The sequence below is a fragment of the Lampetra fluviatilis genome, chromosome 1 (assembly GCF_964198595.1).
Source record: "Lampetra fluviatilis chromosome 1, kcLamFluv1.1, whole genome shotgun sequence".
NCBI classification, from domain to species: domain Eukaryota; kingdom Metazoa; phylum Chordata; class Hyperoartia; order Petromyzontiformes; family Petromyzontidae; genus Lampetra; species Lampetra fluviatilis.
In genome coordinates this window covers 5,020,807-5,044,915 of record NC_136275.1, presented here as the reverse complement: position 1 = coordinate 5,044,915, position 24,109 = coordinate 5,020,807, and the positions used below count along the sequence as shown (strand labels likewise).

Sequence of the window (24,109 nt, the reverse complement as noted above, 5' to 3'; positions counted from 1 at the left end):
CATCATTATCACCACCTTCATCATTGGCACCACCGGTATCATCGACATCATAGGCATCAGCATCTTCAGTATCAACGTCAAGAGCAGCACCATCATCAGCACCAACAGCATTGGCATCGGCATCATCAGTACCATCCTCGGCATCATCGGTATCATCGGCCATGATCAATCCACTGCTGGATGAAGGCCTCCCAACCCCAAGCCATCGCGATCTCTCACGATCCTGTAATGGAGCAATCCGTCTAGCACCTGTGCACGAGCAGATGTTAATGATCGCTCCATCTCTGCAATTGACATCATTGTGTATGCATGTGTGCGTGTCTTTGTGTGCATTCGCGTGCGCATGTGCAAGGTTGTGCGTGTGCGGGGATCGGGAGTGTGGTGGTTTGCGCGTTGCGCTCCGAGCCTGGCGGCACGATTACGATTCCCACTCACACCCAACAACACTAGTGACGAATATGTGAACTGGTCCTGCGCCTCCCCTAGGTCGACTCAGACTCAAATGAGTACTTGGTGCGATGGGTAAACATCGCCACTCGGGAGACAAAGGCATCTGGGAATTGTGCTGGCCACCCACCCCCTCGTGTGCTCGCTAACAGCACTTGTCCCAACAGTCTGTAAGGTCGCACTCATCACATGCAAAGTGCTTGCCATAAATGAACCACAATACTTTGCTGATCTAATCATGGAGCATAAACCATCATGCAAACTCTGGTCATCCTCACAAAGATGGTCACTGCATCGCCCACTTTCAGATGCGCTTCTGCTGCTGTCCAGAAACCCTCTTCCTTTCGATACTAGAAAGCCACTCGAATCTAAACACTTGTGAATGATGAAGATTGAAAACGAATTTTTAAAAAAAAACTGCTTTTAGTGCTCAGTTTGTTGTCCTTCCCCCGCACCTCTGATTATTCCAACACACATACGTAAGTACCGCCGAGGCTATACGGAGGATCTTTGTCATTGTGCGTGTGTTTAGTGTGTAAATCTGCAGCGCATGTGAAGTTTGGCTCGATCGCGCCCTGCGTTGTGCAAGATTTCTGACGCCCGACAACCGAGCCTGACACCTCCGCTGCCATCATCGCCACGCACGGCACAACGCACGTGACCCTGTCATCGTTCCGAGCAGCGCGCGTGGAACCGCGCGCGCGCCCGCCCGCGCAGACACACAGACGTGGAACGCGCCAGCATGGACAGCTGAAACAAATAAACGTCCGGCACAAATTGATAAACAAGCGTCAGCTGACACGGAGCGCTGCTCTGTGAGAGCGGCTCTCACCTCGTGCCAAGCCTCCCCCCCCGCCCCCATCCCCGTCCTCCAAAGACAAAGATCCCCCGTATAGCCTGCACATGCTGTTGGGACAAGTGCTGTTCGCGAGCTCATATGAAGGGTGGCACGGCACACGAGGGGGGTGGGTGGCCAGCACCACGCCTTTGTCTCCCCAGTGGCGATGTTGACACACCGCACCAGGCACACATTTGAGGCTGAGACGACCTAGGGGAGGCCCAGGACCGGTTCAAATAACCGTCACTGGTGTTGGCCGTGAGCGGGAATCGAACTCGCTCTCCCCGGGGGTTGATAGCGAGGCGCGCTTACCACCGCACCCCCACCACCGCACCCCCACCATCGCACCCCCACCACCGCACCCCCACCACTAAACCACCACCACACCACCACCACCACCAAACCACCACCACCACCCGCCTCCGCCCACAACAAAAAAAAGATCCATCTCTACCAAACTCGCCGAGCAGAAGGGGGAGACGAGGAGGAGGCGCTCTGTGTGGAGCGGGGGGAGTGGGGCACTGTGGGGGTTCGTGCCAGCGTGATGGGGGGCTGGGGGGAGAGTTTCTCGCTCCGTTGAAATCCGACCGGGGGGGGGGTGATTTGGGGATTCAGTAAAAAAAAACAAGGCTCCAGTCCCAGAGCCAATGGCCATACGGATCCAGAGCGAGAGAGATATCTTTTTAATATATCAACGCTTATGTTTTGCATAGACAGGTGCGACTAATTCTAGGGGGCGGGGGGGCACAAGTGGCGTAGCAGGGCTGGCAAAGGGACAAGTTGGTGAACCAACAACTGCCTGCCGCTCGATGTAACCCGGCAGCCTGGGTCCTCCTCCGTCCCATTTTGGGCTCCGGCACAGTCGCACCGCCTGCACACTCGACAGTGACGCCACCGGTGAACACGAAGCAACTTTGTGGCTCGCCACGCTCTGAACTTTCAGGACTCGTGGATTAAGGGCTTTCAACTCTGAGTGAGGTTTTGAGTCTTGGAGGAATTAACTCTCCCAATTTTGACACTTTTGTGAGTAAAATGTTAGCAAGGGGATCTAGAATTTAACAGTACCATGAAGACCTTTTCATTTAGACTAAATATCTTGCGATGTTTAGTGTTCACTCGTGGGGGCATGCGTTAGCGAGGGCCTTAACTTTCATAACCGCAATTGGTTTGAACAAGCGTGCTGGACAAAAAAACGTCCCAAATACCGTGTCACTGAAAACATGCGACAACGCTTCTCAATGAGGAACTTAACACCAAAAAAACTAGTTTTGTTTATATATAAAAGAGAAAAACTAATTGTGCAGCAATGGGCATGATCCAGTGACCCCTCACAGGCCCCGAGGTGCCACGTGACTGTTGCCTCACCTCGCACGCTCCGCCGTTGCCACGCAGCCCACCTCAGAATCAGAATCGGAATCTTTACTTTGACTGCAAGGAGGAATCCGATGAGCTACAGTGAGGGAAAAAAGTATTTGATCCCCTGCTGATTTTGTACGTTTGCCCACTGACAAAGAAATGATCAGTCTATAATTTTAATGGTAGGTTAATTTGAACAGTGAGAGACAGAATAACAACAAAAAATGCAGACAAACGCATGTCAAAAATGTTATAAATTGATTTGCACTTTAATGAGGGAAATAAGTATTTGACCCCTCTGCAAAACATGACTGAGAACTTGGTGGCAAAACCCTTGTTGGCAATCACAGAGGTCAGACGTTTCTTGTAGTTGGCCACCAGGTTTGCACACATCTCAGGAGGGATTTTGTCCCACTCCTCTTTGCAGCTCTTCTCCAAGTCATTAAGGTTTCGAGGCTGACGTTTGGCAACTCGAACTCGATGAACTGAGGCTTATTTGTCAGAGATGTCCCAGTAGGGGCACGGGGCCAGAAAGTTACGACGACAAATTTGCGAAAACACGATAGGAGTGCAAAGTACAGGAAATGTAAACAAATGACTTAAAACATAAATCTACTTTTATTTTACCAGGTAAGGCCAACTGAGCCGTCAGCTTCTTTTTCAGAAGCAGACGGGCTGTCACAAATAATAGCTCAACGAAGTGGCTCATCACGTGGAAATGTATAGCAGCCAAATCATCGAAACGATGTCCATGCATGTTGATTTTAAATGTGGTGGAAAAAACCAGAGGATCCGGAGAAAAAAAATCCACACGACCACGGGGAGCGAGACATGCAAATTCCAAACATACAGCAGGCATCAAGGGTCGGGGTCGAACCCCTGACCTCCTGCATACCAGGCGAAGAAAATAACATCTGACCACTGCATCGCCCTGATACGGACACAGTACCATGCAGCGCATGTCAAGGGCTCTTGAGATCTCATGCTGCGACGTGAGAGAATGCAGTGGAAGACTGTCAGTTCGACCGATGATCCAGCACCCACCAAATCACACCAATCACTCCCTCACTGGTCGTCGGTTGCCCACGTACCACTCCTCTATCGCTTCTGTTCCCATGAAACTTCGCTAATCGAAGCCTTCGCTCGAGGTGAGGCCTCGGGCTAGCAGGCTGACTGTCGCGTCTCATCCAAACTCTGTTCGACCACCACACTGCAGGTATGCAACAACGCACTCGGCTCACTCGCTCACTCACCACACTGCAGGTTACAACGACCCTCTTTCCGCTTCTTCCTTCGCTTCGCTCCACTGTTGCATACATCTCCAGACTGTTGGTACAGGTCCTGTTAGCGAGCAGCACCTACGAAGGCCGGCATGGCGCAAGAGGTGGTGGGGTGGCCAGCACCACGTCTGGCCACATTTGTCTCCCTAGTGGCGATGTTTACACACAGCACTGGGTACTCATTTGAGGCTGAGTAGACCTATGAGCGAGCCAGGACTCGCCGTGAGCGGGAATCGAACTCGCGTCGCTGGGCTCGTAGCACGGCACGCTAACCACTGCGCCACCGCTCACAGCCTTGTGGTTCTTTAGATATTGGCATTTCCAATAAAGCGAATACAGTACCGGAACAAGTAAACCCGTAAAAACAACGTTTTTCACTATAAATCCTTCATATGCGTGGCAGCGAACTTAATATAAAGGATTTAAAAATATATTCGCCTGTGGAGGACGCGGGAATCGATCCCGCGGCCTTTGGCATGGGAAGCGAAGGCGCTACCAACTGCGCTACTCCGCCACGGCCTGTGGAGGGGTTACGCTCTGGGCTCTTATACTGTGACGTTCAGCCAAAGCGATGAATGAGTTATATTTGAATATATGTAAAATATTTTTTTTTTGCCTAAAAAGTGTAAAATTTTGGGAATTTTTTTTCACGAACATGAATGTCTGTCACAACGAGTCTGTGTGGAAAATGTCAGCTCGATTGGATCACGGGAAGTGGGTTAAAAAACGAGCGAAAGATTTGCACGGTCCTCAGCAAGCAAGCAAGCACGCAAGCAAGCAAGCACGCAAGCAAGCACGCAAGCAAGCAAGCAAGCACGCAAGCAAGCAAGCACGCAAGCAAGCAAGCAAGCACGCAAGCAAGCAAGCACGCAAGCAAGCAAGCACGCAAGCAAGCAAGCGAACTTAATATAAAGGATTAAAAAAAAACCCAGACGAACCAGTGCAACTCCCATACAGGGTCCATCCACAGAAACATGTGTGGATTTGGCAGGAAAATAAATACACACGCAGAAGAGTTTTTTTCTTCAAAATAAACCCCCACTAAATGGTCCAACACATAGGGCGAGCGTGCACTGTGGACGTGTTTACGAACACCAAAGCTGTCGTGTTGCAAAAAACAATAATCCCTCGGAACACGCGTTCGGTGTGAGGTAGAGGCGCAGGCCCTGCAATTGCCACTGCTGGCAGAAGGGCCTCCCCTGCTCAGAGAGTGTATTTTGAAGAGAAGAAGAGGTTGGAGTACCTGTAACTTTTCCCCGTCGTGATCCGCCGATCGGCGAACCAGAGTGAGCCCATTCGTACCGGGCTGGGTGTAGAGAGGCCCACGAGTGGGGATTTAAGAAACTCGCCACCGTTGTGTCGACGACTGCGCGCCGGGAGATGGAATCGAATCGTCGACCACTAGATTGGATGTCCAGTGCGCTGACGATCAGCCTATGGCAGCGTTCATGAATATAGTCTCGGTAAAAGGGCGCCGTGGTGGCGAGATGTTAACGACCTCGACTGGTGTACAGGAGGTCGTGGGTTCGATTCCGACTCTGACAACTGCTGTATATTTGGAGTTTGTGGTGTCTCTCTCCCCATGGTTGGGTGGATTTTTCTCCGAGTCCTCCGATTGTTCCCTCTACATTTAGAATCAACATCACGCGTTCACAGTATTTGGCTGTTGTAAATTTACACATGATGACAGGCGACTTCGTTGAGCTATCATTTGTGGCCGGGTCGTTTCTGAAAAAGGTGCTACGGAGCTCAATGGGCCTTACCTGGTAAACTTAAATGTAGTGCATCGTGTTTTTTAATTTAAGTAATTATCAAAAGAATTGTCTAGCGACATCCTGGAGGCTGCGCTGAAACCATGGACGCAACGCGACGAAAAACTGGAAGCCAGCTGTGACCATCGAAGGATTTCGAAGAAAAAAAAACTGGAATAACGACGACAAATATCGGTGAAGCATGGGGAGAGGGGAGAGGGGAGAAGAGGCTTTGGAGTTCGTTCAAAGGGAAGATCACCCAGGGTGAGGTTTGACGGCTGATTTTGAAAGTACAAGGAGTGCAAGTGATTCGCAGGGACCCTGAGGGGGTGACGAGAGACACCACAGAGATATCACCACAGATATATCACCACAGAGATATCACCACAGAGATATCACCACAGAGCTGTGGAAGGAGCAGCTGAGCCATGGAAGTGTGCATCTTGAGATCCCAAAGTGCTGATGGGACACGAAGGACAGACTCATAATTAAGTACGGCGAGGGGCGGCGCAAGCCCAGCGAAGCCTTCATCCAGCAGTGGAGAGAGAATGGCTTGCGATGACAATGATGATGATGCCTGCCACAAATGCACCACAATACCGTACTGATCTCGTCAAGGAGCGTAAACGATCACGCGAGCTCCGATCATTCTTGCAGCAGCGGCTTCTGGCTGGCCATCGAACGGACGGTCACTGCATCGCGCACTTTCAGATGGCCTTCTACGGCTGTCTGGAACGCTCTTCCTTCCGATTTTAAGACGCCATTGTCAGCTATGCAGTTTTAAATCTCGATCGAAAGCTGATTTATTTAGAACTGCGTTTTGCTGTTTAGATTGTTGTCCTCCCCCCACACCTCCCATTAGCCACCTTTGGCTACGTACGGTGGTGCGAAAGAAGTTCAACGTACATGACGATGATGACGAATGTCGAATTGAAAGCTACGGTCATTTTTCACCTCGCTGTTGCTTGGACAGTGAACACAGCCTAGCTATGTTTTAATGGTTGCATTGGCAGAAAAAACCCCCAAATCTCTTCTTCATGAATACAGGCTCACGCTGCCAAAGTACAAGTGGGGTGGGGGCAGCATTGGGGGGGAGGGAGGATGGGGAGGCATGCGAGAACTGAAGTGGAGGGGAGGAAGGGGGGACAGTGGTGGTGGTGGTGGTGGAGGGTGTGGGCCACATAACTGTGGCTGTGTTTACAATGCTCCCAATCCACTGCATTGTTTTCATTGCAAACTCTGCAACAATTGTGTATGTGCGACCGTTGCATTAAATGCGTTCTTTTTGAACAACAACAAAAAACCAGCTCATATCTTGTCGATACAAACCTGGGCTGTGTGTCCGGGGCTATTCCACAAACAGTCTGAAGCATCGCGAATGTATAAAAAAGGACCTTTAAATTGACTTTTGCGAGCGCTTTAGTAATGTCACTGTTACGTGACTGCTGGACTTTGGAATGCATCGGTGTAAGCGACGTCACTGCTGCATCATCCGTGGGTCCTCTTTCTGTGTCTAGGGACTTTCCTTCCCAATGTCCTTTTGGCAGCTCAGAATCAGAAGAATCACAATATCAATTTATACTGCAGGTATCCCATGAGATGTATAGAAACGTGCTCCTTTTCACAGGTGTCCAGTAGGGTCACGGGTCAGAACGTTATAACAACAAATAACACTGGTAGAAACCACCTGGTTCCACCAGCCCACAGGGGATTATTGTGTCCGTTCGTCCGTCGTGTATCCAAAAATGGGAGGCTGGGGAGGGGCTGGGTGGGGAGTGTGGGGAGGGGCTGGGTGGGGGTGGGAGGGGTGGGGCTGGGTGGGGAGGGGCTGGTCACTCCGTGGTGCCCTTATAAAACTCAACGTTTAACCTACTCACGCCGGCTTGTGCCCGCCCTCACAGTCGGGCATATTTGCGGAATACACCACGCCGCCGTTGACCCTGGCCATTGACCGAGCAACCCAACGTTCCTACCAGCTCCCTGAGCAGGAATGTGTTACATAACAGCTATATCATGGGACCTTGTTGCCAGTATCAAAGTATGAAAAATAAGAATAGGTCTTACCCTTTCGGCAATAAAACAGGTGTTAAGATTTCGATTTAAAGCTTTCGTGACTGCAGGGATTCATATTCTTGGTTCTTTCGGTAAAGTCACGTAGAAGGGAAATAATAAAATAAAATAAAACAATAAAATTCTAACGACGTTTCGGCCACAACGCAAGCAGCCGTCCTCAGGTGAAGAACAGAGCTGGAAACGTCGTGAGAATTTTATAATGTTTTATTTTTTATTATTTTATTATTTCCCTTCTACGTGACTACCGAAAGAACTAAGAATAGGTGTTAAGATGTTCAAACATATTTTAAAAGGAATCAAGTTTGCATTAAACACACACATTACTTGTGGCGAACATGCAAACAAACATGCTCTGATAATGAATCATATACGCATTGCCTTTGAAACTGATTGTTCTACATCAGAGACAGCCTTCTTTAGAAAACACGTGACAGGCGTGCAACGTATAGGAAAGGTCCCAAACGCTGCTCACGATCGCACAGAGCAAGAAGCCACGCCGTGCTGATGAGACTCGGAAAGTGGAAGCAGGAGCCCGTTGGGTCCAGAAGGATGTTTTTTTAGCGGATGGACACAAATGTTATCGAATGTTATTTTTGGACAATGAAACGGGAGCATCGTCCATCCGCCCTCCCAAGTTCCACCGTCCAACGCGTGTGGGGGGGGGGGAGTGGTGGTGTAGCGGCTAGCGCCACGCTCGCGCTACGAAACTCGGCCACCTGAGTTCGATTCCCGCTCGCGGCCACCAACAGGAATGATAGCGATTGTCTAAACTGCTCGTGGGCCTCACCTAGGTTGACTCGGCCTCAAATCAGTACCTGGTGCAGTGTGCAAACATCGCCACTAAGGAGACAAAGGCGGTCGGGCGTGGTGCTGGCCACTCACCCCCCCCCCCCCCCTGTTGTGCTGTCCGGGCCATCAGCACTTGCCCCAACAGTCTGTTAAGACGATTTGGATGATCTTTGTTTTTTTGTACGTGGGGAGCGGCGGTGCAGTGGTTAGTGCACGGCACAGTGAATCCAGGAAACTTGAGAAGGAATCCTAACACTGGCTAAGAGCAGTGGAGTGCGACATTAGGACTCGTCCTGAGCCTTCCCTAGGTCGACTCAGCCTTAAATGAGTACCAGGTGCAATGTGTATCATTAGGTGCTCGCTAACAACACTGGGTCTTTGTCTCTGTTGCTTATGTGTGTATGTGTGAATACATATACATGCATGCTTATATGTACGTGTATGCACATATGTTTACACGTGTGTGCATATTTGCACACGTGTATGTGATGTCAGTGGGATGCTGGTTGGCTGGCTGGCTGAATGGTTGACTGGCTGACTGCCTCACTGGCTGGCTGACTGGCTGGCTGCCTGGCTGGCTGACTGGCTGCATGGCCGACTGCCTGACTCCGTGTCTGGCTGGCTGACTGAATGGTCGGCTAGCTGACTGCCTCGCTGGCTGGCTGATCGGCTGACTGGCCGACTGCCTGACCAGCTCGCCAGCCGACCAGTGGCGTAGCCAGGATATTTTGCGCCCGGGGACGAACTATAAAATTGTCGCGTCCCCCCCCCCCCCCGTTTAATCACATACCAAAATGTAATTACATGACATGTAGGCTGTGTGTGGCGGGATATATAAACTTTTAGGTTGAGGTGTAGATTTGTGCAGTCGTTTCAGGCTGCCGCGCCCGCCGCAATAAGTTATAATGTAACGTTGTAAGCCTCATTTTGGCGCCCCTTTACCTTGGAGCCCGGGGACACGTGTACCCCCCTGCCTCCCCCCCCTAGCTACGCCTCTGCAGCCGACTGGCTGAATGGCTGACTGGCTGACCTGCTGACTGGCTGACCGGCTCACTGGCTGGCCAGCCGTCAATAATGAGGAGCGTGGCGAGAGGTGGCCAGTCTGGCCAGGGCAGAGCGCTCCTCCCAGCAGGCTGCGGACTGCGCGTCGTGGGCGACGCATGAGAATCGCCGTCGCAGCGGCTCTCGCCCCCCCCCCACCCGTTCACTCGCGGATATTTACAACAAATTAGGAACATCGTGTTCCGTAAACTGTACGCTTTTGTTGCTGGCCGCAGCACTTGTCATTTTCTCTGGGTATGGGATGGTTTTAAAAATATAAATAACCCACCTACTCCCAACCACCACCCCCACACTCCAATCCCCACCGATGCGTTTTTGGGTCGTGCCGCCGGTTGTTCGGCGCGGGGCCGGAGGGTCGCTCCGCTGTTGCCGGCAGCTTCTTGGCGTGCCGAGCGAGACGTGCCGTCGGGAAGGCCGCGCGGCACTCCGCAACGCCCCGGGGGAGCTCCACTCTGCAAGGGGCTTCTTCTCAGCCAGAACTGAAGCCCCCATGAGTGGGGCATGCGCCGTGGGCACAAGGCTCAGCGGTAAATATTACTCGTTGATAATAGGGGGGCCGTCCATAAATGACGTCACGCGATTTTGAACGATTTTTGACCCCCCCCCTCGTCACACGGCGTCGCAAAAAGTCAGACCCCCCATCAAATATTACGTCACAAAGCTCTGCCCCCCCCCCCCAAAAAAAAAATCCTTCAAATCGCTTTAAACTATTGTCATTGTAGTGCGTATTTAATGTGCCGCTGCACTCTGATGTTGTAGGAGAAAACATTTATAAAAAAGTATATTTAATTAAGTAGAACGTGTTGTCTATATTTATTTTAAGTTGCGCATTTTGATGTGACGTCACATTTCTCAACACCCCCCCTCGTCACACATCGTCACAAATGTCTGACCCCCCCCCCCAGGTGCGTGACGTCATTTATGGACGGCCTCTAAGACACTCGCTTCCCATTAATTTTCACCGCCCCCCCCTCCCCTCCTCCTTCATGGAGGTTTCATACCACATAATTTGAGTTTTATCCCAATTGATGTTATCTATCCACCGTACTTTGGTACCTGTTTAACAAAATTTTTTCAAATAAAAGGCTAAACCACGATGACCTTGCTATCATACACATTTGTAATCTAGAGATACAAGTCTGGAAGTATACCATTGTTAGCAATTGCCACCGAGGAGTAATTTTGGGTCCAGAGCCTCAAGGATCAGATGAACAATCTGCCGACACACAAAACAACCCCTTCCACCCACCCCGCGCAGGTGATTCAAATAGGATCGTAATTTTAGTCAAGAATCAATTCATTTTCTTTGCACTGCAGAGAATGGAAGCGCCTCTAAGTGGCTACCGGGGCGATGCTTGAACCCATTACGTGAAATATGTGAATCTTAAAACACATCGATAGACACACAAGCGATTAGCTGCAGACGCTGACAAATAGGTCACGATTCCTTCCAGCGACGTGCCCTGCCCAAGTCCACTTTCTCTTCTGATGTCTTTAACTTGTGTACGATCTCAAATCCGCGGGCGGCTCTGTCTGGCAACGTTCGTTCCCGACGCCTTCCTGGCAGCCACACTGGGGCGGAAGCTTAAAGCGTCAACGGCGCTGCACGCGGTCGATATCATTGTACTAAAGATTCATCGGCGTACCATCCCGAGTGGGGATATAAACCAAACGGCTCTCCAAACACACGCGGCCACGCTATCCGCGGCATCGATCCGCATTTAATGGCCAGTTGTAGCTTTTTTTTGCCCACTTCAGCAGTTGTTTCTTGCTGTGGTTGTCCCACCTGATGACGGACGCTTGTGTTGCGCCCGAAACGTCGTGATTACATTTTTTTTTATACCTACGTGACTTTACCGAAAGAACCAAAGAGTGTAGTTGTAGCTTTGAAGAAACGCGATACAAGGATGGTTAACGAACTATAATTAAAAAAAACTAAACCATTTCTCATTTTACCAGGTAAGGCCCACTGAGCTATATACAGTAGCTAATTTTCAGAAGCGGCCTGGCCACAAATGGAAGCCCAATGAAGTAGCTAATCATGTGGGCATTTATAGCAGCCAAACACTCTAAACGTATGAGCTCATTCTAAATGTGGAGGGAACAACCGGAGGCCTCCGAGAAAAACCCATGCGACCACTAGGGGCACATGCAAACTCGAAATGTATAGATATTCCTCGGTCTTTCGGTAAAGTCACGTAAGCGGTCGTCTTCAGGAAAAGGCAGGTTAGCTTCCAAGGGATACTGTTTATAAGGGTTTTAAATGGGCGTAGCCCAAATGTCACCAGCCAATGATAATGTAAGTGGTCGGCAGCGAGCCTGGCGGTGGTTCAATTTCCACCAATCAAAGGGCTGCCAGGTGAAAATGAGCATGTTAAAGAGAGATTAGCATGTTAATGGCAGATCGCAGAGCCGCAACCAAGGGGTCGGCGCGTGATGTGGCTGTGAAAGCGCAAGTTTGAAATGGGCGTGAAGCACAAATAACTTCGGATGGTGGTAGGATGAGAATATCATAGCCAATTATGACTTAAGCTGGTTGATAACGTCGAAATATACAGCAGCGTCAGGCTCGGGTTCGAACCCACGAACCTCCTTGTATACCAGGCGAGGTAGTTCACATCTAACCACCGCGGTGCCCATCGAATGGGTGATTGGTCTTCTTGACCGCGTTCGTTGCCTCCATTGGCTGCCATTCCATTGTTCGTCTCGATATGGAGGCAAGGGTTGATGGATAACGTAGAGATTGTAAAACTCCCAAATCGTCTGGCCTGCGAGGTGGGCACCACGGTGGCGGTATGGTATCCACCCAAGTACTTGCCTACTTAGGGTCGTTCGATACCAGATCAACCAAGCGTATACATGCCCAGCTTTGTATTTGGACGGCTTTGTGTTTGGCAATGGAGGGGACCACCCAGATATTACGTCACGTGGAAATGTATAGCAGTCAAATATTCTAAACGCATATTTAAAAATGTGGGGGGAACAACCGGAGGACCCAGGGAAAAATCCATGCGACCACGGAGAGAACACGCAAACTCCAAATATACCGGCGTTACATGGTCAGGTTCGAACCCATGATCTCCTGTATACCAGGCAAGGTAGTGAACATCCCACCGCCCTGGCACCCACGGTGGCGGGATGGACCCACGCACTTGCCTACTTAGCGTCGTTCGATACCAGATCAACCAAGCGTATACTTGCCCAGCTTTGTATTTGGACGGCTTTGTGTTTGGCAGTGGAGGGTACCACCCAGATATTAGGTTCAGTCCGACCTTCATCTCCCCAGATAAGATTGACCCGACAAGACTGCTTGGCGACCTTTCAGGTATCCTAATTTGGCTCAGGGCTGAAGCAGAAATTTAGAATTTTCAGATCGATGATATTTTTTAAGCTCTTAAAAAGATGCAGCTAAGTATACTAGATTTGCGTCTCTATTTCATTTATACCTGATGATGATTGCTTGTGTTGCAATCGAAACATCGCATGCTAGTGTTTAATTTATTATTTTCTCTTTATACGTGACTTTACCGAAAGAACCAAAGAGTGTATACATATGAACGCAGGACATAACAGTTGACATGACGTTTGACCTCGGCCTTGCTCAAGTTACGTGAACATCTGGAGCGCTCAGGTTCAGAGTGCGTGACTCCGATGCGTGCGAGACTCCAATGTGCGCGAGCTTCAAGCGGACAGCCGGCGATTCAGGCCGATTTCAATGCTTCCACCATCGCGTCCCATCTAGTTCATCGTTTCACCACTAGGAGTGCTGTAGTCGTGCGTTCGGGTTACCGCCACGGCTCTTCTGGAACTGGGGGCATGTGCTGGGTAGCCCAAATCTGGCAACTTCCCAGAATAAGACAGATTCCTGCCATGTAACGTCAGCTTAACAGCGCCTGGTCGCTCCGTGGTAGAGCGAGTGGCTCTCAACCTGAATCATGCCAGTTCCTCTCGGGGTCAACAAAATCAGTACCACTTTGTGGGAAATTCCTATGGTTGTGCTATGGAAAGACTCACGCCCCCCCCTTCGCCTGGGTATAGGAATGTGGAGTTTCCACGACTTGCCGAGGGCTATAAACAAGAGCATGAGCAGGCGGAAACCGCTCACTCCCGACTCGTTAAGTCGAGTTTCAACTTTACGTGCCGATAATCCCACTCCGTGCTCTCCCCGACCGCCGCCGCTGCCGCCGTTGCTCACCGGGCGAGCAGTACAGGAAGTCGATGTCGTCGATGGCGGTTCCGCCCGCGTAGTTGTGCGTGCGCACTCCCTCCAAGATGACCACGAAGTTTCGCAGGCGCTTGAGCGGCACCAGTGCCTGGCGCCAGACCCCAACCTGCTCGCTCGGCTGGCTCCTCCACATTTCGATCAGGTTGTACTCCGTCTGCCAAGGGAAGGCCGCGATGACGGGACCGATCGCAACAACGATGGAACCGAACGCGACGACGGAACGAATGCGACAACGATGATGGAACCTATATTCATCTTCTTGGTTCTTTCAGTAAAGTCACGTCGAAGGGAAATAATAAAAATAAAACATAAGAAAATCATTCTCACGACGTTTCGGCCACAACGCAAGCAGCCGTCCTCAGGTGAAGAACAGGTATGTCGGGAAGACAGCGTCTGAATGAAACACCCCAGACGCTGTCTTCCTGACAGACCTGTTCTTCACCTGAGGACGGCTGCTTGCGTTGTGGCCGAAACGTCGTGAGAATTATTTTATTATGTTTTATTTTTATTATTTTATTATTTCCCTTTTATGTGACTTTACCGAAAGAACCAAGAAGATGAATCCCTGCAGTCACGAAAGCTTTAAATCGAAATGGAACCTATATTCTTAGGTTTTTTCGGTAAAGTCACGTAGGTAAAAAATGTAACTTAAAATTAATGAAAGTAAAATCAAAATGTTTTATTTTTATTTTACTTTTATCACGTGACTTTACTTTAATTACGTGAATTTACTGAAAAAACCTAAGAATATGAATCCTTGCAAGTCACGAAAGCTTCAAATCTACGATGATGGAACCGTGCGCGTGGGCGAGCCAGCCAAGGAGCGGCGTGTACGGACCTTGACAATGACGCGCAGGCCGCCGGAGGTGGCGGAGGACATGTAGTACCAGAAGGAGAGGGTGCAGAGGCGGCTCGACTGGTGGAACTCGCCGCTCTTCAGGTGGCCCTTGTCGCCCTGCCGCCCGCTCTGCGTCGGCTCCAAGAAGAAGAAGTGGCCTGAATCGGAATCAAGAATTTTTTTTTTTTATCTTCTTGGTTCTTTCGGTAAAGTCATGTAGAATGGAAATAATACAATAATAAAAATAAAACAGAATAAAATAATTCTCACGACGTTTCGGCCACAACGCAAACAGCCGTCCTCAGGTGGAGAACAGAGCTGTCGAGAAGACAGAGTCTGAATGACACACCCCAGGCTTGGAGCGTCTATTTCAGCTGGGATGGAGGGGGGAAGAGCGCCTTGACAAAATAATTTGCATATCAAGAGGAATTTAGCATATTTATGGGAAATGCAGATATGCGATTAGTACTACTTGTGAAATGCGTAGAAGGTTTGGCAGGGGGTTTAAAGTCATATTATGCCCGTGCATTATGCATTTCACAAGTAGTACTAATCTTATATCTGCATTTCCCATAAATATGCTAAGTCCTCTTGATATTCAAAATAATAAAAATAAAACATAAAATAAAAAAAATGTCTTCTCGACAGACCTGTTCTCCACCTGAGGACGGCTGCTTGCGTTGTGGCCGAAACGTCGTGAGAATTATTTTATTACGTTTTATTTTTATTATTTAATTATTTCCATTCTACGTGACTTTACCGAAAGAACCAAGAAGATGAATCCCTGCAGTCACGAAAGCTTTAAATCGAATTTTAAAAAAAAATTTAGGGCTGGGGGAATCCGATGAGCTACGGAGCTATTTTCCGCGCCTGTCGATTTGACGACACCCCCTTGACACCGCAGCACGGTTAGCATGGCCCTGGCTGCTCGGAAAACCCGGCACCTGGACGCCAGCGGCAAGTGCCTGTGCAGCTACACCACCTGCACTCTCAGCAGCTGCGCAACTGCCTCACCGCCAACGCCGCGCTACGGTCGCCACGGGATGTTCATGTTCGCCCTGCGAAGGAGCCCGTGCAGTCGCATTCTGCAGGAAGCTGCGGAGTCGGGAGGTGATCGCGGCGTGGGACGCAGGGACACACGACTGCCTCTGATGATTATCATAATGAAGCTGATGAGATTGATACAGCTCCTTATACTGATGCTACTACCCTGATAGTGATGATGATGATGATCCAGATTATGTTAATGAACCTGAGTATGCTATGTGAGATGAGGAGGGGGCTGAGCCCTCAGCACGGGGCGGGGACAGCAGGCGGTGGGGACAAAGCCTGCTCTGGTTCCACCACCGCCACCACTATCACCGTCACCACCGCCACCATCGCTGCCACCACCGTCACCACCGCCACCACCGCTGCCACCACCACCGCCACCACTACCGCCGTCGCAGCCACTACCGCCACCACCAGGGCTGGATTACCACATGGGCTTTCGGGGATGCAGCCCAGGGTCGAACATTTTCAGGGCCCCTCAAAGAAAAAATATCTATCTATCCTGCTTTATAATGGCTGAAATACTGGCGCACGACGATGCATTCTATGTGCTATGTGTTATTTAAACCAATAACATCACTGTGTATTACTACCAGCTATGCGCTATTGTATTTCAGTGTGATGTACGAATTTCTGTTTAAAAATTTCGTACATTGCACTGAAAACCCCAAACTCAAGAACACAGAGTAAACAACCACTTGCGTGCGTGCGTCATGTTACATATGTGCCCTCTGCTGGCAGACTAATGGCCGCTTACAGGCTGTGGCCGAGTCACCGTCCGCCGCATAGGCATGGCTGCCATTGCGGGTGCCCCTTCAAATGTTTGAGTTGAGATGCGATGCAAGGTGCTCAGCAATCCAAATCACATCCCAAACTATAGAAAGGTGGGCAGAGGGGGGGGGGGACCCCTGTGACAGCTGTTCATGCCCTCCATAAATACGATTATTATTTATAGATTTGAAGTTTTCGTGACTGCAAGGGTCCATACTTTTGTTTTTTTCGGTAAAGTCACGTAGGTAAAAAAAATTAAATTAAATCACGACGTTTCGGAGGCAACACAAGCTTCCGTCTTCAGGTGGAAACGTCACAGCAAAATTACTGTATATTTTATTTTCTACCTACGTGACTTTACCAAAAAAACCAAAGAGTACGATTATTATTATGGACATCTGTGAAAAATAGGTTTATAGCTACATCATGGGGCCTCCTTTGCCTGCACCAAAAACTGAGAATAGGCTTTCCCCTTTTTTCTGGCAACAAAACTGGCCACAATACTCTTATAGTGTAATTGTCTTTGTGCTGTTCGCCTTTTGGCGTCCTCTGGTCTAACACCGTTTGAGACGAGGCTCAAAGGAAGCTGTCTCTGGTGTGGACCAATCAGTTTCAAAGACAATGCATATATTATGTATGTTTTTTTGTTTGCATTCTGACCACAAGTATTGTGGTTAATGCAGACATGATTTCCTTTGTCAGAGGTTTCAGTTTGCTGTTTTAACATCTCAACACAACTGTTTTGTTACCAGAAAAAAGGAGAAAACCTATTCTCACAGCTTTCTAGCTCATCGGACTCCTCCAGTATGAATCATTATTTAGATTCCAGCCACGGGCCCCCGATAAACCTCAACGTAGGTCTAGCTGTAGTGGCCGGCCAAGCGAAGCCTCCGGTTCCACCACCACCATCGCCATCGGCCGTGTGTTGTCTACCCTGCTCGGAGCCCAGCGTGTGGTCCACGGGGGGGCGCGGGCCGTGCGGGGAGCCGCGGCCTAGGACCCAATTGAAGCAGTCGGACTGCGAGTTCTCCCAGCCGCAGGTGTCGCCCTGCTCGAAGGTGCACGCAGAGCCGCACTCGCTCTCGTCGGAGCCGTCCTCGCAGTCCGCTTGGAAGTCGCACAGCCGCTCCTCGTGCACGCACCGGCCGCCCGTCGCGCAGGGACGCTGATCGCGCCCGCAGTGGTCTGGGAGGGGGCCGGGGGAGAAGGCGGGTGGGGATGCGGGGCGGCGGGGGGGGCGCAGAGGTCATACATCGGAAATTCATGTTCCATGACAGTCAAACCGATATTTTACATTTTCAGAGATGGAATTTAGGAAAATTAAGCACGGAACTCGGTGTAAACTCACGAGGTTATTTTTGGTGCCCGGGTTGCTGGGAGCATCGACTGACCGCCGTCAAGACACCACATTTCGTCACGGGCATCTGAACCCTGGCTACGGACCCAGGACTTTGGCGGAGCCAGACGAGCACTCCGAGGCCCACGAGCGGCCGGCCACCTCCCCCGCTGCACGGCGTGAATGCGAGGACACGCACAGCAACAACCGGCGCCGCGCGTCGCGGTCCCCCCCAGTAATCTCGCTCGCCCGTGCCGCTAGCATCTCCACGGAAGGAGGAGGAGGAGGAGCTTCTCCGCTCACCGTGGTCGCCGGAGCCGTTGTTCGGCGGCACCACGACGGGAGTGCACTCCATGCTGAAGGTGATGTCGTCGAGGGCGATGGCCGTGCGGCTGCCCGTGCCCACGAGGCCCTCGATGATGACGGAAAAGGGGTGCGGCGCGTCGAGTATGACCTCCTGGCGCTGCCACACCGCGTCCTCTTGCTGGTCCGTCAGGTTGAGGAGCAGCTGCCAGCGGTCCTGCTCCACCAGCAGCTCCAGGTCCTCTCCGTCGAGGGCTTCGGCCGAGGAGGATGCGGACGAGGAGGAGGAAGAGGAGGCCGAGAAGAAGGAGGAGGAGAGGGGCCTCCGGCGCAGCTTTCTGCCGGAGAGCTGCGGATTCCCGTCGAGCGCCGACACCAGCCACCCGGCCAGCTCTGCGCGGTAGATGCGCAGCGAGCCCACGCCTTTACCCAGCATGCAGTAGTGGAACAGCAGCTGCACACGTTCACACAACACGCCGTCGCGAGAGAGATCATTGTACGCTCACGATGACAAATGCAGTCGGGGAACTTTGCATACGTGTCTTTCTTTTTGTTATAGGCTCTTCGCATGTCCGTCACTTGCAGAAAAGGGTGTCGCTCAGAGGGGGGTATGTGGAAAGGGGAACAACGATCGTCAAAAAAGAAACCTTGCAATCGTGCGTGCCGGCGCTGATGGGTGGCACAGAGATGCGTGCCAGCTGGCCCGGCAGGCGTGGGAAGGTGCTCTCCAGGCTGAGGTAGTGGCCGCGGGGGTCGCGCAGCGTGTGGTCCGTGGGCATCGGCCCCCCACCGCCCAGCGGGGAGCTGCCCGAGCTCAGCGTCCAGTCGGCGTCGTCAGCGTCGTACCACTGGCGCCACGTGCACAGGTCGAACTCGAAGTTGCAGTGGCCGGGGTAGCCCGCTGTGTGGCCCGCACAAAGACAAAGGTGTCCGTGTAAAGCCTTCACAGACTGTTGGGGAAAGTATGTACGTTGACCTTCTTTTTGCATCGTACTTAGCCAACCGTGCTAATCGAAGGTGTGGGGGGGGGGGGGGGGAAGGACAACAAACTAAATAACAAAAAACAGAAAAAAGAAATTAGTTTTTAAAATCTAGATTTGGTTGCAGGGGGTTTGTCTTTTATTCCTTTCCTCCCATCCACACCTGTCCCCAGCCGTCCCAATCTCGTTCCCGCCAACGAACCCCTCTTCCCGCCCGTTCTCTCCCTTATATCTCCTCACCTGCTCCTCCCCTTTCTCCTGTCACCGTCCCACTCCCCCTCATATTGGTGGGAATCCTTCCCCTGACACCCCCACAAGTGCATAGCTCCCAGTGGCCTCCTAATATCGAAAGGAAGACCGTTCCAGACGGCCACAGAAGTGCGTCCGAACACGCGCGATGCGGTGACCGTCTTTGTTCCACGGTTAGTCAAAAGTCGCCGCTGCGAGGATGACCGGAGTTCGCGTCACGGTTTAAGTGCTGTAAGCGAGCACCTGGATAGGCCAGTGCGGCACGTGACGGGGGGTGGTGGTGGTGGCCAGCACCTCGCCTGCCAGCCAGCCTTTGTCTCCCCAATGCTGATGCTTACTATGCACCGCAGTGTGTGTACTCATTTTAAGGTGGAGTCGACCTAGAGGAGGCCTGGGACCGGTTAAAATATTCGCCACCGTTTTTAGCTGTGAGCGGAATCGAACTCGGGTTGCCGGGTTCCTACTTGACACCTGTGAAAAAGAGCTTCACACCCCAACATAAACAAAGATTCTGAAGATTCTGAAGATTCTGAGGTGCAGCTCGCTAGCCACTCGGCTTCCGCTCCCCCGCATGCACGCGCACGACAAAAACAAACGCTCGCACGCATACCTAAGTATGCAAGCACGTGAGCGTGCACGCACGTACACAAACGGCGACATTTTGACGTGATGGGATTCTGCAGTGACGAGTCGCCCGGTTGGCGACTCGTCACTGATGGCGGCCCCCGCTTTCAGACCCCGCATGCCAGCGCCGCTGGCTCGGCATCTCTTTGACCTTTGCAGCGGGTGGCTTCGTTAAGTTCGAATCTCCCGCCTCGGGCTGCTTGTGCGGTCACTCCGTTTTACCCGTCCCTCGGCGATCTCAGCGGTGCCGGTGAGCAGCCGGACCCACCCCCCCCCCCCCCCCCCCGAACCACCCGTCCACCTTGGAGTTACCGGTCCTCAGTGCCTTTCATCTCTTTTAGTCTCAGCGCTTAATTTTTTCACCCACTCGAGTACATTCCTGTGCTGCTATTGACAGTGGCGAGATGTTAACTACCACCCCCCCCCCTGGTATACAGGAGGTCGTGGGTTCGATCCCGACTGCTGTATAATTGGAGTTTGCACGTTTCTCTCTCTCTCTCTCCTTGTGGTCACATGGAATTTCCTCTGGGTCCTCCGGCTTCTCCCTCCACGTTTAGAATCAACAGCACGCGTTTAGAGTATTTGGCTGCGATAAATGTCCACATGATGATCGGCCACTTCGTTGCGCTATCATTTGTGGCAGGGTCACTTCTGAAAAAGATATACATAGCTCAGTCGGTCTTACCTCTCAAAATAAAAATTGTAAAAAAAGTAGTTTCAGAGAAATCAAGATGCCACGAAAACGCAAGCGTTCTAGGCACATTCCGGATAATATCGGTCATCGCTCTACTTGCTCCCTCTCTCCCTCTGACCCGGCCTCCCGGCCCCGGCTGACCACCACTGCCGCCACCACCGCCACCGCCACCACCGCCACCACCACCACTGCCACCACCGCCACGACCATCACCACCACCACCGCCACCACCGCCACCGCCACCACCGCCGCCGCTCACCACAGATCTGTGTCGTCTCGTCCGAATTGTCAATGCAGTCGTTGTTGAAGTCGCAGAGGCTGCTCGCCGGCACGCAGAGCCCGTTGTGGCACGGGAAGTCGACCGCCGAGCAGGGCTGCGTGCCGGGCTCAGGCGGAGCACAGTCCGAGAACTCCAAGTCGTCGATGGCGAGGTCGCCAAGGTAGCCCACGCCCTTCCGCACGCGCACTATGACCTGGCGACACGGTGGGGGGGGGGGGGAGCTGAGGGTCAAGGACAGAGGTGCAAGGTTTGTGGGGGCAGGAGCGGCGTGTGGAGTTATGGGGTTACAACGCTAGGCCAGTCTGGCAACCTTTCAAAGTAGAAGAATAAACTGCGTGACTTTGTTTTTTTTCCCCTCCTCGTCTTTCTTTAACAACGCAGTTTTGACTGTTGTACATTTTGTCGTCACCAAGACATTCGATAGTGACCCATTCCCCGCCATATCCGATGAATTGTTTATTATCTTTCCGTTAAAGTGTCTTTAGATTTTTGCTATCCCCAAATCGGAACTGGAACTCCTTGCAGCCGCTGCGTTGACAGAGAGAGAGAAAGAAAGAAAGTGATGCGATAAAGTGACGAGAGAGAATGGTGATGCGAGAATGAGATAAAGTGATGAGAAAGTGATGAGCTTGATTATTTACGTACTTTCTAAACGAAATCCATTTCAAGGGTAGCTTTGGTAGGGCGAACACCACTATCGGTGAAATTTCCTGTCCACGAGCATCTCCGGAACTTATCGCTCGCAAATGAACGAGGGAAGACCGTGGGCCTACGCTCCGGGCGGCGGAGGGCAGTGAAGACAATGCTACCCTGTCGTGTCGTATTTCTACGCTGCCACATCTGTGCAACCCCCTCCTTCACCAACTCCTGCTGGCCGACGAGGCGAAGTAAAAATGGTCAAACAGCGTGTACGGGGCGGGCGGGAACATGCCTGGAAGCGGACGCGCACGCCCAGGAGCACCCGCGTGTGCCTCCAGCCGGCGCCCTGGTCACCGTTCTTCATCCACAGAGGGTACGTCACGTTCATGGAGGACACGAGCACCTGGGCACGGGGACGCGGTACGGAACGTTCGCGTCAGAACGTTTAGGTAGGAAGCATTGGGTCAGAGCGTTCGGTCAAAACGTTCGGTCGGAATATTCCAAGCGAAAGTTTGGACAAAACAATGGGTCAGATGATTCAGTCGGAACGTAGGGTCAGAGCGTTCGGTCGGAGCATTAGGTCAGAGCGTTCAGTCGGAATGTTTTGGTGGGCATGTTGATTTGGAATATTGAGTAGGAACGTTACGTTAGCAAGGGTCAGCCAGAATAATCGATTGGACCGTTCTGCTGGAACGCTCAGTCAGAAATCTCGTGAGAGCATTCAGTCACAACACGAAAAAAGCCATCATTACTGAAGCACGTCTATTATTCGCCCATCGGCCAATCTTACACAGGCAGTCTACTGAACGTTGCTCGTAGTGTTTTCTGTGAATGCGCTCGCATGCCTGCCAACGTGCTTGTGGTGATCGATGTGCACGACAAAGGCGAATGATGAAGGGTCTACTGCGATGATTACCACAAAGAACGTTCAGGCAGAAGCCTTTCTCTAAGTGCTGCCCACAAGGCTACGGAGAAGGCATGGTACCGTTTACTTCCTTCCGATATCAGGAAGCCACAAGAGCTATGGACCTTTAAATCACCGAGATTGAAAACGAATTTCTTTAGAACTGATTTTGTGTAAAAATTTTGTCCCCACACCTCCGATTAGAACGGTTGGCTATGTATGCTGCAAAAGAATGACCCCTCTCTCCCACGACTTCATAAATTGTCACAATTCTGCATCACGATGAGACTCAACATCGTGACTTCTTCGTCCGTGGATTCACCAAAAAGGCACAAAACCGAGACGGAAAAAAAGAAACTACATGGACGAGGCCGGGTCGATTTGTGACAACCCCTCAGATAACCGTGGTGGAGAATCGTCGCCTGCCTCGTGTGCCTCGTGCGGTCGGCAGGAGCCTGCAATGCACGTGCGGTGTGGATACCTGCAGCAGGCCAATGCTCACTCCCTCCATGTGGTACCAGAAGACCAGGTGACAATTCGGTCCCGAACGACCGATCGTGGGCGTCACGAGGTCCGACGCCTCCCAGAACTTCCCACTCGAGCTGTCCGCATACAGGTACCAGCCCTCCGCATCGCCCCTGCCGCCACAAACAGCACGGGCAGGCCGCTAGGGTACGCAGTGGGGGGCAGCTATCGAGTGCGCAGGTGATGCAACCACACCGCAGTCCACGGGCAGGAGAGGCGCAGGTAACCGGCTATGAAAAGAGGGGAAGGCGGAGGGGGTGGGGGTGGTGGGGGAGGGAGGGTGTGGGGGGGAGGGAGGGGGTGGGGGGGGAGGGAGGGTGTGGGGGGGGAGGGTGGGGGTGGTGGGGGAGGGAGGGTGTGGGGGGGAGGGAGGGTGTGGGGGGGGAGGGGGTGGTGGGGGAGGGAGGGTGTGGGTGGGGAGGGAAGGGGTGGTGGGGGAGGGAGGGTGTGATGGGGGAGGGATGGGGTGGTGGGGGAGGGAGGGGGTGGTGGGGAAGGGAGGGGGTGGTGGGGGAGAGAGGGGGTGGGGGGGAAGGAGGGTGTGGGGAGGGAGGGGGTGATGGGGGAGGGAGGGGGTGGTGGGGGAGGGAGGGGGTGGTGGGGGAGGGAGGGGGTGGTGGGGGAGAGAGGGGGTGGGGGGGGAAGGAGGGTGTGGGGAGGGAGGGGGTGATGGGGGAGGGAGGGGGTGGTGGGGGAGGGAGGGGGTGGTGGGGGAGGGAGGGTGTGGTGGGGGAGGGAGGGTGTGGGGGGGGAGGGAGGGGGGTGGGGGGGACCCAGCGCTGGCACTTGGCTGGGGGCCCTGGCAGCGCCAGCTTGAGGCGTAGAGGCGACGTAGGCGGTGGCAGGTTGCTGGCACTCAGGAGGGGTGCCAATGTCAAGTCGTGCAGTTGGGCAGCTGTGATTGGTGGGTGCATGTGCCCAGGGGCGTGCGGTGGTTGGCATGGGGCCTGGTGGGATTGGCTGCAGTGCCTCATCACGGCCGTTGGTGGTGGAGACGTGGGCACGTTTTTACCGATTTTCATTTCCAAGAAATACGTATTATTGAATCAACAGTTTTTTTTTTAATAAACGGAGGTATGAGCATCATGCAGTGGT

The 24,109-nt window shown here is 52.2% G+C and overlaps 1 protein-coding gene and 1 non-coding gene across 2 annotated transcripts in view; both read right to left on the bottom strand.

The window, feature by feature from the left end:
• MALRD1 (MAM and LDL receptor class A domain containing 1) overlaps positions 1–24,109 on the bottom strand; it is a 52,100-nt gene that overhangs the window by 12,017 nt on the left and 15,974 nt on the right. Inside the window, exons 12-19 of the mRNA XM_078885929.1 lie at positions 22,971–23,127; positions 21,878–21,988; positions 20,926–21,139; positions 18,767–19,020; positions 18,120–18,573; positions 17,414–17,665; positions 14,660–14,817; positions 13,792–13,975 (exon numbers count right to left, since the gene is read on the bottom strand). Of these exons, the coding sequence (XP_078742055.1) occupies positions 13,792–13,975; positions 14,660–14,817; positions 17,414–17,665; positions 18,120–18,573; positions 18,767–19,020; positions 20,926–21,139; positions 21,878–21,988; positions 22,971–23,127 (1,784 nt within the window). The remainder of the gene's footprint in view (positions 1–13,791; positions 13,976–14,659; positions 14,818–17,413; positions 17,666–18,119; positions 18,574–18,766; positions 19,021–20,925; positions 21,140–21,877; positions 21,989–22,970; positions 23,128–24,109) is intronic.
• TRNAG-CCC (transfer RNA glycine (anticodon CCC)) lies at positions 4,363–4,435 on the bottom strand. Its single transcript has one exon. It is a non-coding gene; the product is annotated as a tRNA-Gly (tRNA).